The 15020-nt window shown below is 47.3% G+C and overlaps 1 protein-coding gene across 1 annotated transcript in view; it reads right to left on the bottom strand.

The window, feature by feature from the left end:
* The window catches only part of LOC144953821 (tumor necrosis factor receptor superfamily member 23-like), a 35703-nt gene extending 22217 nt beyond the window's left edge, over nt 1-13486 (bottom strand). The window contains exon 1 of the mRNA XM_078884472.1: nt 13313-13486. Coding sequence (XP_078740598.1) covers nt 13313-13363 — 51 coding nt within the window. The 5' untranslated portion in view covers nt 13364-13486. The remainder of the gene's footprint in view (nt 1-13312) is intronic.
* Nucleotides 13487-15020: the final 1534 nt, after the last annotated feature.

Here is a 15020-nt window from a genome sequence, read left to right as displayed (position 1 = left end):
GGGTGCGTGGGGGGGTGGGCGTGTGTACGTGTGTGGCGTGTATCTGTGTGGGGAGCGGTGGCGCTCCGGTTAGCGCTACGCTGCGCTACGAATCCTGCAGAGGCCCGAGGTTCGATTCCCGCTCACGACCACCAACACCGGTGACAGCGAGCCTCCCCTAGGTCGACTCGGCCTTAAATGAGTACCCGGTGCCATGGCGTGTAGTAAACATCGCTAGCACTGGGGGAGAGACAAAGGCGGCCGGGCGTGGTGCTGGCCACCCACCCCCTCTGTGTGTGACACAGTGCCGGTAGCCTTCATAGGCGCTGCTGCTGCTACTCGCCACTAACAGCACTTGCCCCTACAGTCTGTTCAGGCTACACGGGGGATCTTTGTCTTTGTTGGGGCAGTTGCCGTCTGCTGGTCATCTCAGTCGGTCAACCCATGGCACCTGCAGGGTCTGTCACGTGACCTCCTCCTGCACCTAGCCTGGCACAGCAGCAGTCAACCCATGGCACCTGCTGGATCTATACCGTGACCTCATGCACCTAGCCTGGCACAGCAGCAGTACAACCCATGGCACCTGCTGGGTCTGTTCCTTGATGTGCACCTAGCCTGGCACAACCCATGGGCACCTGCAGGGTCTGTCACGTGACCACCTGCTGCACCTAGCCTGGCACGGCAGTCAACCCATGGGCACCTGCATCGTCTGTCCCGTGACCTGCCACTTCACGTGAGTGCTTCTAACGTGCACCTAGCCTGGCACGAGCGCCGTGGTGCCGTCACCGCCACCGAGTGGTGAACGGCGGTTGTTGTTGAAGTTGTAGTTCGTTAGCGCGACGCTTTGCTGATGCGCCGATGTTTGAGTCACGTTCTGAACACCCCCGCCGTGCGTGACCCCCTTACTTGAAATGTGCGATGCAAAAGAGCTTGATAGCTCTTCGGATTTCCTCTGCCTGCAGTCTCAATAAAGATTCTCATGCCTTCTGCTGCTGCTGCTCGGTCTCTATGGGGTCTGTCTGGTTCTATGTGGGTCTCTGTGGGTCTCTGGTTCTATAGGAGTTTCTGTCGGTCTCTGGTTCTAAATTAGTCTCTGTGGGTTTCTGGTTCTATATGGGTCTCTGGTTCTATTCGAGTCTCTGGTTCTATTCGAGTCTTTGGGTCGCTGGTTCTATATGGGCCTCTCATTCTAAACAGGCCTCTATGGAGGCTCTAAGTTCAGATGAATTTTGTTGCCCCAAAACATTCCCACGTGTCATAAAGGAAACTGACAATCGCACCTTTCATCCGCGCTCGAACATCGTACAACGCTGACAGTGTGTGCAGCTGTGTGTCTTTGTGTGTAGCTGTGTGTGTGGAGCTGTGTGTATTTTTGTGTGTGTCTGTGTAGCTGTGTGGGTGTGTATATGTATGGGGAGCGGTACCAGCGGTGTCAAGATCGGCCTCTGTGGAGGAGGCTCGTGAAGGACACTACTGGGCAGTTGGAGGCAGTCGCCCTCCAACAACAACAGAGGGCGGAGGAGCGACGCTCACAACAACGAGCGGAGCGCCGGGTGGCTAAAGCACAGCAAGTTGGCACAGTAGGGGGCACAGGTGGTGGATCAGCCAGTCATCTCGGTCATCTCAGTCAGTCGACCCGTGACACCTGCTGGGTCTGCCCCGTGACCTGCCAGCGGGCGTTGGACACTTCACGTAGCCTCAAGGTGCACATGGCCTGGCACAAGCGTCGTGGTGACGTCACCGCCACTTAGTGGCGAATGGCGGTTGTTGTGTGTGTCTGTGTAGCTGTGTGTGTATGTTTGTGTTTGTATGGGGAGCGGTGGTGGTGTAGTGGATAGCGCTACGCTGCCCTACGAACTCTGCAGAGACCCAAGTTGGATTCCACCTTCACGGCCACCACCACCAGTGAACAACCGGTCCTGGGCCTCCCCTAGGTCGACTCAGCCTCAAATTATTACCCGGGGAGACAAAGGCGGCTGGGCGTGGTGCTGGCCACCCACCCCCTTGTGTGCCCTGCCAGCGCTGCTACACGCTAACAGCACTTGCCCTAGCCGTCTGTTAAAGGCTATAGGGGGGATCTTTGTCTGTGTGTGTGCTTTTTATAAACCTGCACAGATAACGCTTTTAGGGCACGCTGACTTTTGCCCACCACCTCCCTAAAGATAAGGTTTTTTTAAGGGAACCTCCGATTTGCCCGGTTGGCTACGTACGGTGCGAAAGAGATGCGACGTGCATACACCACACTAACCTATCAAAGTAATTCTATAGGTCGCTGATGATACTCCAGATCAGCGTGCGTGGAGACAAGGTCAGAGACTGCAAAGTGACTGCTGTAGAAGCACGGGCTGAGGAAAATCCTGAACAGCGTGCGTGGAGACAAGGTCAGAGACTGCACAGTCAATGCAGCAGCACGGGCTGAGGAACCTCAACATAACAAAAAACGGTGCCTTAGAGGCAAGTCCGTCACTCAGCTGCAGCAAAGAAGAAGAAACAACCCAGACTGGAACAGCAGCTTTAACTTACCAACTGGAGATCGGATTATAATTATATAACACTGGTCAACAACAAAAAATACTTCTTTTTCTGGCCAGGACTTTTGCAGCTGTTCTAGACTAATTTCAGGGTGCTGATTCCAAATCTGATCTCAGATTTGCTCTATCACATCTCATTTTATGCTATCGGCATACCCCATTTTCATTGATTTTACCCCAATTTAACTCTGTCACTTATGATTGCAAGTTGTTGCGAGTCAGTGACTGCTTTAGTGTTAAAATATGGTGCTGTGTTTTTAGGATAGTGTGTTTATAATATAATTTTATGTAGATATCCACATTTATTTAATATTTCTCTTCTGCAGTTTTTATTGAAAATGCAATATTTGATATCTCAAAAACCTGATGTGATAGACAAAAACTGATGCCAGATTTGGAATAGGCACCCCAAATTTACTTTAAACCCGTTGGAATACCTTATGCCAGAAAACGTGTGTTGACCAGTGTTATCAGTCCATGGCGATATTAGGCTTTGTGTCAGCTGCTTGCGAAGGATGCGGTGCTAAAGCGTGGAAAGGTGAATCCGAGGAAAATGTGCAACAGTGATGGAACAAGTCAAACTTTGCCTTGTGCAGATCCTGCCGCCTGAACCACTGAAATCATTGGTATCTGCTCATACCTTGACCAACATCAGAAAGGATTGATGTTTTTACCCCCAGGCAAAAGCTAGTACATTACTATACTACTATACACCACTATACACCACCAATATACGCTACTATACACTACACTGTACATTACACTACTATATACCACACCACTGTACACTACTATACACTATACTACTATACACTGTATACTACACTATACAATGCACTACACCATTATACACTACACTACTACACACCACCATTATACACTACCATACACTACGCTACACTACAGTGAGGGAAAAAAGTATTTGATCCTCTACTGATTTTGTACGTTTGCCCACTGACAAAGAAATTATCAGTCTATAATTTTAATGGTAGGTTTATTTGAACAGTTAGAGACAGAATAACAAAAAACAGAAACACGTATGTCAAAAATGTTATAAATTGATTTGCATTTTAATGAGGGAAATAAGTATTTGACCCCCTCTCAATCAGAAAGATTTCTGGCTCCCAGGTGTCTTTTATACAGGTAACGAGCTGAGATTAGGAGCACACTCTTAAAGGGAGTGCTCCTAATCTCAGCTTGTTACCTGTATAAAAGACACCTGTTCACAGAAGCAATCAATCAGATTCCAAACTCTCCACCATGGCCAAGACTAAAGAGCTCTCCAAGGATGTCAGGGACAAGATTGTAGACCTACACAAGGCTGGAATGGGCTACAAGACCATCGCCAAGCAGCTTGGTGAGAAGGTGACAACAGTTGGTGCGATAATTCGCAAATGGAAAAAACACAAATGAACTGTCAATCTCCCTCGGCCTGGGGCTCCATGCAAGATCTCACCTCGTGGAGTTGCAATGATCATGAGAACGGTGAGGAATCAGCCCAGAACTACACGGGAGGATCTTGTTAATGATCTCAAGGCAGCTGGGACCATAGTCACTAAGAAAACAGTTGGTAACACACTACGCCGTGAAGGACTGAAATCCTGCAGCGCCCGCAAGGTCCCCCTGCTCAAGAAAGCACGTCTGAAGTTTGCCAATGAACATCTGAATGATTCAGAGGACAACTGGGTGAAAGTGTTGTAGTCAGATGAGACCAAAATGGAGCTCTTTGGCATCAACTCAACTTGTCGTGTTTGGAGGAGGAGGAATGCTGCCTATGACCCCAAGAACACCATCCCCACCGTCAAACATGGAGGTGGAAACATTATGCTTTGGGGGTGTTTTTCTGCTAAGGGGACAGGACAACTTTACCGCATCAAAGGGACGATGGACGGGGCCATGTACCGTCAAATCTTGGGTGAGAACCTCCTTCCCTCAGCCAGGGCATTGAAAATGGGTCGTGGATGGGTATTCCAGCATGACAATGACCCAAAACACACAGCCAAGGCAACAGGAGTGGCTCAAGAAGAAGCACATTAAGGTCCTGGAGTGGCCTAGCCAGTCTCCTGACCTTAATCCCATAGAAAATCTGTGGAGGGAGCTGAAGGTTCGAGTTGCCAAACGTCAGCCTCGAAACCTTAATCACTTGGAGAAGATCTGCAAAGAGGAGTGAGACAAAATCCCTCCTGAGATGTGTGCAAACCTGGTGGCCAACTACAAGAAACGTCTGACCTCTGTGATTGCCAAAAAGGGTTTTACCACCAAGTAGTAAGTCATCTTTTGCAGAGGGGTCAAATACTTATTTCCCTCATTAAAATGCAAATCAATTTATAACATTTTTGACATGCTTTTTCTGGATTTTGTTGTTATTCTGTCTCTCACTGTTCAAATAAACCTACCATTAAAATTAAAGACTGATCATTTCTTTGTCAGTGGGCAAACGTACAAAATCAGCAGGGGATCAAATACTTTTTTCCCTCACTGTATATACTCTACTACTCTGCAGTTTTACAGAAATGAGTTGTCAATTCGGATGATTTAAAAGTGCATTACACCCAGTGAGACTGAGGGAGCGGTCTGTGAGTTATAAATATTCCCTGGCCTGCCAGAGACGGTTACAAGTCTGCCCAGCCCAGGTATCATTCACATCTTTGCTGTGCAGTTGGACAATGGACAGGGGAGGGTTTTCACATTCCTTACCATAGTTCTGTCACTTCAGAAGCTATTGACCATGTCAAGAATCCTGTGTGAGTGTGTCACTGTGTGTGGGTGGTGTATGGTATGTCACTGTGTGAGTGTGTGTGTCACTGTGTGTGGGTGGTGTGTGTCACTGTGTGACCTTCATGAGCTGCTGACTCTCAGATTCGGGCATTCGCACCTCCGGTTAGCGCGGCTGGTTACGTACGGTGCTAAACCATTACAACATTCACACAAGTACAAGCATTTGAATAGCATTCAAGGTATAAAAAAATACAATTTTTGGCAATAAAACAGGCGTTCAAACAGAATCCTTTTCCAGGAATCCTGTTTGCATTCACCACGCGTACTTGTGGTGAACATGCAAACAAAAACATGCTCTGATAATTTGGCATTGTCTTTGAAACTGATTGGCCTACACCTGAGCTATGTAGCTCTTTATCAGTCGACCTGGCCATAACAAGTGATAGCAGTTCAACCACGTGGCTGATATCATCATCATCATCACGTGGAAATTCATTGCAGTAAAATACTATGACGTTGATTGTAAATCTGGAAGGAAAAACCGGAGGACCCGGAGAAAAATCCACGCAGTGACCACCACAGGGATAGAGAGACGCAGACTCCAATTATAAAGCTGCAGGCATTGTCAGGGTCTGGATTGGAACCCACGACCTCCTGCATACCAGGCGAGGGAGTTAACATCCACTCTTAGGTTTTTTCCGTAAAGTCACGTAGGTAAAAAATTAAATTAAAATTTATAAAAGTAATAATAGAAATAAAATAAAGATTTATTATTTAATATTATAATATTATTTTATTATTTTTCCTATTATTACTTTTATTAATTTTATTTTTTACCTACGTGACTTTACCGAAAAAACCTAAGAGTATGATTCCTTGCAGTCACGAAAGCTTCAAATCTAGAGTTAACATCTCACAGCCACCACGGTGATGGACAGTCAAGGATGTTAACGTGCGGCGACAAGACGGAGGGGAAGTGAAGGGATGGAGGCAGTTTCACTTTTCTCATTCCCCGCTTCCCTTTTTAAATCCTTTATATTAAGTTCGCTTGCTTGCTTAGGACCGTGCAAATCTTTCGGTCGTTTTTTAACCCACTTCCCGTGATCCAATCGAGCTGACATTTTGCGCACAGACTCGTTGTGCGAGACAATTCATGTTCGTGAAAAAATGTTTCTAAAATTTTACAATTTTTAGGCAAAAAAATTATTTTACATTTATTCAAATAGAACTCATTCATGGCTTTGGCTGAACGTCACAGTGTAGGAGCCCAGAGCGTGACACCTCCACAGGCCCTGGTGGAGTAGCGCAGTTGGTAGCGCCCTCGCTTCCCATGCCAAAGGTCGCGGGATCGATCCCCGCGTCCTCCACAGGCGAATATATTTTTAAATCCTTTATTAAATCCTTTATATTAAGTTCGCTTGCTTGCTTAGGACCGTGCAAATCTTTCGGTCGTTTTTTAACCCACTTCCCGTGATCCAATCGAGCTGACATTTTCCACACAGACTCGTTGTGCGTGACAATTAATGTTCGTGAAATTTTTTTTCCAAAATTTTACACTTTTTAGGACAAAAATATCATATTTAATTACCAATTGCTTAATGGTGCAATGCAATCATCTGACCCATAGGTGGCAGCCATCTCAAGCCAGAGGACGAGAGGACTCTAGCCGCCACGCATATAAAGGATTTATAGTGAAAAACTTTGTTTTTACTGGTTATACTTATCTATCCATTGCGGTGCCACGGTTGCTACGAGACGTTAACCCCCTAGGCTGGTATGCAGGAGGGCGTGGGTTCGATCCCGTGACCCTGACTAATCATGCTGCTGCTGCTGTATATTTGTAGTAAATGTCTTTCTCTCCCTGTGGTGGTCCCTGGGTGGATTTTTCTCACAGTCCTCCGGTTAAGTCACGTAGAAGGGAAATAATAAAATAATACAAATAAAACATAATACAATGGAAAATATAGTATTATATTAGTTTACACAATATTTATTTTATTTTATTATTTCCCTTCTACGTGACTTTGCCGAAAGAACCAAGAAGATGAATCCCTGCAGTCACGAAAGCTTTAAATCGAAAATTAAACCTATTCCTATTTTTCATAATTTTGATACAGCTGGCAGATAGGTTATCCCATAGATATGTAACAGCTCGACCAGAGGTCGCAAACGGGTTTTAATTCCTTACCCGTACCCGGCCGCACCAGGGTCGCAAATGGGTACCCGTACCCGGCTGGGTACGGGTACCCGTTCCCTACCCGTACCCTACCCGAAATGAGTGACAAACGGTGACTCATCAGTGACTCACGGCCTACCCGTACCCGTACCCGGCCACACCGGGGTCGCAAATGGGTACCCGTACCCAGCCGGGTACGGGTACCCATTTGCGACCCTGGTGCGGCCGGGTACGGGTAAGGAATTAAAACCCGTTTGCGACCTCTGGTCGAGCTGTTACATATCTATGGGATAACCTATCTGCCAGCTGTATCAAAATTATGAAAAATAGGAATAGGTTTAATTTTCGATTTAAAGCTTTCGTGACTGCAGGGATTCATCTTCTTGGTTCTTTCGGCAAAGTCACGTAGAAGGGAAATAATAAAATAATAAAAATAAAACATCATAAAATACAATTCTCACGACGTTTCGGCCACAACGCAAGCAGCCGTCCTCAGGTGAAGAACAGATCTGTCGAGAAGACAGAGTCTGAACAGGGGCGGTTTCTTCATTAGGGCGATTGGGCGACGCACCACCAATGTCATTCAACCACAGAGTCACGCTAGCCGTCACTGTGCCTCTGGATATAGTCCAATCAGCGTCATGTCACGTTCTGTGGAGTACCGCCTCTTTTTGGGCGATTTCACTCCGGCTGAGAATCGCCCCGAGTGGCCCCATAGACTTACATTCAAAGATGTTTTTTTTCGACCGGGGGGCGCTGCAATGCATTCTCTATGGCTTCCGGGAGGGCTCGCCCTAACGTGCTTACGTCATCATACGTAAGCACGTTTCATCCAACAATATAATTTGTCGCCACCTAGTGGAATCTTTAATAAAAGAAACTTGAGTGGATTGTATTAATAGTGAGTATAGAAACAAACAAGATGTATTGTAAGAGTCACTTTATTTTTCATTAATATTAAAGAAGTGAAGTTGCCTTTACATGCTTAAGCTGTTAATTTATCCATTGCATGGGTGGACCTTATCCTTATCAATCATCCAGACATTTGCCCCCCCTGAGAGATTTTGCAGGAGCCGCCACTGAGTCTGAATGAGCACCACCAAGACACGCTGTCTTTCCGACAGACCTGTTCTTCACCTGAGGACGGCTAATTGCGTTGTGGCCGAAACGTCGTGAGAATTGTATTTTATTATGTTTTATTTTAATTATTTCCCTTCTACGTGACTTTACCGAAAGAACCAAGAAGAGGAATAGGTTTGTTTACCCTTTCTGACAATAAAACAGTTGTTGTGTTACTACGTTAACCAACACAGTGATTGCGGCGATCAAGCTAACAAACCATGCTCTGATTATAATATACGTGCTGCCTCTGAAACTGATTGGCCTACACCATATATTTGAAAATTTTGGTAGAAGATTATGACCTCTAACATGCTTGTCAACCCCTTACCTTATTACAGACCAATTCAGACCTTATTGGTCAACCCATGACCCTTATAAATCTCAACGTTCATCCTACAAAGTCCCATCACAAGGGATAAACACAAAGACACATTTTTTGGTGCCCATATTGAAACGGCTGTTCACCATAAGGGCCTAAAAACTCAGTTTCCCTGTACAAGAAAATCCGGGGTAAACCGTATGGGTTGACAGCTATGCTCTAATGTATATGTAGTGCCAATAACTCCCAAGGGATCCCAGGCTACTGTTCAAGATGACGTCACGAACGAAAGGAAAGAGAGGGCGGGGCGTGAGAGTTTGGGAACTCTCAGGGGGGATGGGGGTGACGTCACCGGAAGAGGCGGGGCTGTGGGGGGAAGCTTCCTGGTGGGATTTGAATTGGAGTGGTTGCACGCAGAGATCGCAAACGGGTTTTGATTCCTTACCCGTACCCGGCCGCACCAGGGTCACAAATGGGTACCCGTACCCGGCCGTTCCCTACCCGTACCCTACCCAAAATGAGTAACAAACGGTGACTCACCAGTGACTCACGGCCTACCCGTACCTGGCCGCACCAGGGTCGCAAACGGCTACCCGTACCCGGGTACGGGTAGCCGGGTAGGGTACGGGTACCAGGTACCCGGTTGCGACCTCTGTCGCACGCGGCATGTGACACGTGGGCTGAATAAAGAGTTGTGTCGTCTCAATCTTCATCTGGTGGACTCATTACATATTTCAGTCTAACACCTAGGAGGCTTTGCGACCAATATTCATCATAGAGGTTTGTTTGGGTTAGATTGCGTAAATATATAAATGTGTCGTTAAATCCGCCACCACCCGACACAACCAATTAGTAAGGTTTGTCACGTAAACAGAACGTGCCAAGTCGTTACTAGTACAGCACACCGGTGTGTAAATGTTGTGACTTTGCTCTCCAACACACGCTATATTACTACACGAGTGTTGTATATAAAATGTAGGAGTGTATATACAATATATGTAAATGTACATGAATGTTTAATAAAGTACAGTACTGTCGAGTAAATGCTGCCGCTGATTGAATAACCATCGGTAGCATCCAGGTCAGATAGAACACCGGAGATTATTTTGGTCACATGCCCTCAAATCCACCGCTGGTGTGGTGGCAAGGGGTGCGATTCCACTCCTCGCTTCCCGCCCCATGCGCATGCAGTGAACGTAGCGAGTGGCAAAGTGTTAAGTGCGAATCGGGGGGTCCGCGTACCCCGAGACCTGCACTGCGCCATTTGTCATCGCGCAACAAAATCGTTCGACGAACACAATAAGTAAGAATTACCCCGTTGCCTGAAGTTGGGGCCGGTGTGTCTGGCATGTATGTATCCACTCGCGAACGAATGACGAGGCGACCGGCTGTGATGATTCACAAACTGGATTTCACCTCTTGCGACCAACAGATCCACAAAACTATGTAAATGTTTTTTTTTATTTTACCAGGTAAGGCCCACTGAGCTATGTATATATTTTTTCCCGAAGTGACTTGGCCATCACAAATGAAAGCTCAACGAAGTGACATATATTCATCATCATCATTATTGTCGTTGTGTCGAAATTTTTAACAGCAGCCAAATAACTCGAAACTCATGATCCACAGAGACCCCAGAGACACATACAGAGACCCGCAGACTCACACAGACTCCAAACACTCACACAGAGACCCATAGACTCACAAAAACCCACAGACTCGCACAGAGACCCACAGACAGCAACAACTGCCATTCGCCAAGTGGCGGTGATGTCACCGCAATGCTTGTGCCAGGCTATGTGCACTTTATGGCCACGTGAAGTCTCCACCACCCGTTGGCAGGAGGTCCTGGGACAGAACCTGCAGGTGCCATGGGTTGACTGAAATGACTGGCCAAAGCACCACCTGTACCCCGAGCTGCCCGGCACTTCTCTGCCCTCCATTGTTGCTGGAGGGCGACTCCCTCCAACTGCCCAGTAGCAGTGTCCTTCACGAGTCTCCTCCACGGAGGCCGATCTTGACACCACTGGCACCGGTCATCGGCAAGTCCACTCAGCTCTACATCCTCTTGTACCACATCACTCCATCTCTTCTGTAGCCCGTGCCGCGCCCACTTACCCCCCTCTATGCGGCCGAACAAAAGCTGTTTCGGCATGCAGTGGGGCCTGGTTAAACCCCAGACGGATCGCAGGCAGGCCAGCCTGAATGTTTCTAACCGGTGAATATTTTCCATTAGGGGAGGTTTCACAAGCATAGAGAAGGGAAGGCATAACTATGGCCGAGAAGACCCAAAGCATCGTTCGGAGCGACAGACAGGTAGCTTCCACACAGCATTATGCAATGAAAATATAATGCTGCTCAACCAGAGACAGTCATGAGCACACTGCCCAGGTATGGGAAACTCTGCACTCTGCCCCATCACCAATTTGGAGTTGTGGGGGTGGAGTGTCCGATGGTACAAAATACCCAGGCAGGTGCTTAGTTTTGGTGGGGCTGATGGCAAAACCTTATCTCTTAGTGGCACGCTCCAGGTTGAGCAGCATCTGCTCCAACTCCTCACACAGAGACCCATAGACTCACTCACAGAGACTCACAAAAAAAAGATCCCCCGCGTAGCCAAAACAGACTAGGAGCAAGTGCTGTTAGCGAGCACCTATGAAGGTCGTCACGGCATACATGGGATGGCCAGCACTACGCCCGGCCGCCTTTGTCTCCCTAGTGGCGATGTTTACTACACACCGCACCAGGGGAGGCCCAGGACCGGTTCAGATAATCGTCACTGATGTTGGCCGTGAGCGAGATTGGAACGTGGGTCTCCAGGTTCATAGGGCAGCGCGCTAACCACTACACTACCGCTCCCCCTCAACAGACACACAGAGACTCACCCACACAGAGACCCACAGCATCACACACAGAGCCTCACCCACACAGAGACTCACCCACACAGAGACCCACAGACTCACACACAGAGACTCACTCACACACAGAGACTCACACACAGAGACTCACTCACACACACAGAGACTCACACACAGAGACTCACTCACACACAGAGACTCACACAGAGACTCCCTCACACACAGAGACTCACACAGAGACTCACAGAGACTCACACACAGAGACTCACACAGAGACTCACACAGACTCACACACACACAGAGACTCACACACACAGAGACTCACTCACACAGACTCACACAGAGACTCACTCACACACAGAGACTCACACAGAGACTCACACACACACAGAGACTCACACACACACAGAGACTCACTCACACACAGAGACTCACTCACATACAGAGCGACTCACACACACACAGACTCACACACACAGACTCACCCACAGAGACCAACAGACTCTAACACATAGACTCACACACACAGAGACCCACAGACTCACCTACACACAGACCCACAGCATCACACAGAGACCCTCACACACAGAGACTCACCCAAACAGAGACCCACAGACTCACACACAGAGACTCACTCACACACAGAGACTCACTCACACACAGAGACTCACACAGAGACTCACACAGAGACTCACACAGAGACTCACACACACACAAAGACTCACACAGAGACTCACACACACACAGAGACTCACTCACACACAGAGACTCACTCACACACAGAGACTCACACAGAGACTCACTCACAGAGACTCACTCACATACAGAGCGACTCACACACACACAGACTCACACACACAGACTCACCCACAGAGACCCACAGACTCTAACACATAGACTCACACACACAGAGACTCACAGACTCTCACACACAGACTCACACACAGAGACTCACAGACTCACCCACACAGAGACCCACAGACTCTCACACAGAGACTCACACACAGAGACTCACCCACACAGAGACTCACAGACTCTCACACACAGACTCACACACGGAGACTCACAGACTCACCCACACAGAGACTCATACACACAGAGACTCACCCACACAGAGACTCACAGACTCTCACACAGAGACTCATACACACAGAGCCTCACAGACTCACCCACACAGACTCACACACACAGAGACTCACAGACTCACCCACACAGAGACCCACAGACTCTCACACAGAGACTCACCCACACAAAGACCCACAGACTCTCACACAGAGACTCATACACACACACAGAGACTCACCCACACAGAGACTCATACACACACACAGAGACTCACCCACACAGAGACTTACAGACTCTCACACAGAGACTCATACACACAGAGACTCACAGACTCACACACAGACTCACACACACAGAGACTCACAGACTCACCCACACAAAGACCCACAGACCCTCACACAGAGACTCATACACACACACAGAGACTCACCCACACAGAGACCCACAGACTCTCACACGGAGACTCTCACACACACACAGAGACTCACCCACACAGAGACCCACAGACTCTCACACAGAGACTCTCACTCACACAGAGACTCACCACGAACGCCGCGAGTAGAAGTGCGGTGATGTAATCCGGCAGGCTCGTCATCGTTGTCAATTCCTTTATAGTCGCGAGGCCATCAACCTCGACTTCATCATCGGTGCATGGCGGTGGATGGCTTGGTCGACCACAAGCGAAAGGAAGTGTACCAGCGTAGACGTGGCTGATGTAGTTCCCCCTTGAGCAACGTGACCTCCAATACCACACCCACCATGACAATTCACTGTGACGCAGCGCTACCTGGCGGGCTGAGTGAGTCATGGACCTAGTATTTAATGTATTGTTTTCTCTTTATACGTGACTTTACCGAAATAACCAAAGAGTGGACCTACCAACTTTAAATTTCTCCTCAGAATGATCGTAATGATCATTGGTTTTTTACCCTTCTATCTGGCAACAAAACTGACACCTTTTCTTTTACAAGGAGTCATGTTTGCATATACCACAATACCTGCAGTCGTAATGCAAACAAAAAACATAACTCTGCTAAGTGCATACATTATCAGTTATGTTTTTTACTGGCAAATGAGGTTCCAATGATGTAAATGATCGGAATGATTATCGTGTCGATGGCTGGAGGAGAAATCCGATGAGCTGTGAAGCTCTTTGTACGAAAATAAAATCACGGATGGTCCAGTGGAGTGCACGGCTCTTGGAACGTTACAACAACAACACGACAGGAGTGTAACAGTATAGAAGAGGTAAACAAATCACATAAACAAATATACAAATACACGATGTGGTATGTTAGCAGGTGTAAGGCCCCACTGCGGCTGCTGTGTCGTTATATCATCATCACCAGAGAGAATCAACAGCATTTTTAAAATTTGAGTAGTACGACGTTTTTTAAGACCGGAAGCAACAGGAGAGCTTCACCATTCTTGCCCGGTGAAGCTGATTGTAATTATCAGCGAAACGTCGGACTATTCAAATTTTAAAATGCTGTTGATTCTCTCTTCAGCACACCGGTGGGCTAAAGAAGTGAATTAATTTGTCCTGTGTAAAACGTGACACATTTTTTTACTGTTTGGCCGTGTCGGGTGGTGGAGGGTTACGACACATTTATAAATAACGCGATCTGACCCAAAAACCTATATTATGAGTAGAGTTTTACTCATAAATTGTAAACCTAGGTGTTTTCACGTCTTTTTGGTTGCTTTACATGATGATTATAATTAATCCCCGATACAGATTTTGTTGGGGTTAGACCGCGTTCATATATAATAATGTGTCGTTAAACCCGCCACCAACCGACACAGCGCACAAGTGACGCCATTACATCCACCCCTCTATTTAAGGAACGAAACCGGTGGACTTCTGCCACAACTGTGGCTGTCGCCCGATAAGGCCGTTTGTGAAATACCGGCGAAACATCACGCTAATCAAGATTGTAAATGTTCGTGGCTTGGCTGTACTTGTGCAATGACCGGTAAATGACCCCAAGCCAATGTGCACCCTCGCGGCTATTCAAAAAGGCAAACCGAGGTCTCCGATTGGAGGAACGAGGTCTCTGCAGGATTTGAAGATACGACAACAACAGACAGAGTGAGTTAATAGAAAGGGTGTAAAAAGATTGTTTAAAAATATATTTTTTATGATAGAATATGGTATTGTCATCAATAAGACATAAGTATACCAAGTTTGCAGTGGATAGCCCATTGGGAAGTGGGTTCAAATTGAGTTACAAGATTTGAGTATACGACAA

The sequence above is a fragment of the Lampetra fluviatilis genome (assembly GCF_964198595.1).
Source record: "Lampetra fluviatilis chromosome 45 unlocalized genomic scaffold, kcLamFluv1.1 SUPER_45_unloc_2, whole genome shotgun sequence".
Classification (NCBI taxonomy): domain Eukaryota; kingdom Metazoa; phylum Chordata; class Hyperoartia; order Petromyzontiformes; family Petromyzontidae; genus Lampetra; species Lampetra fluviatilis.
Note: the sequence above shows the minus strand (reverse complement) of the source record. Positions and strands in the feature narration are given on the sequence as shown.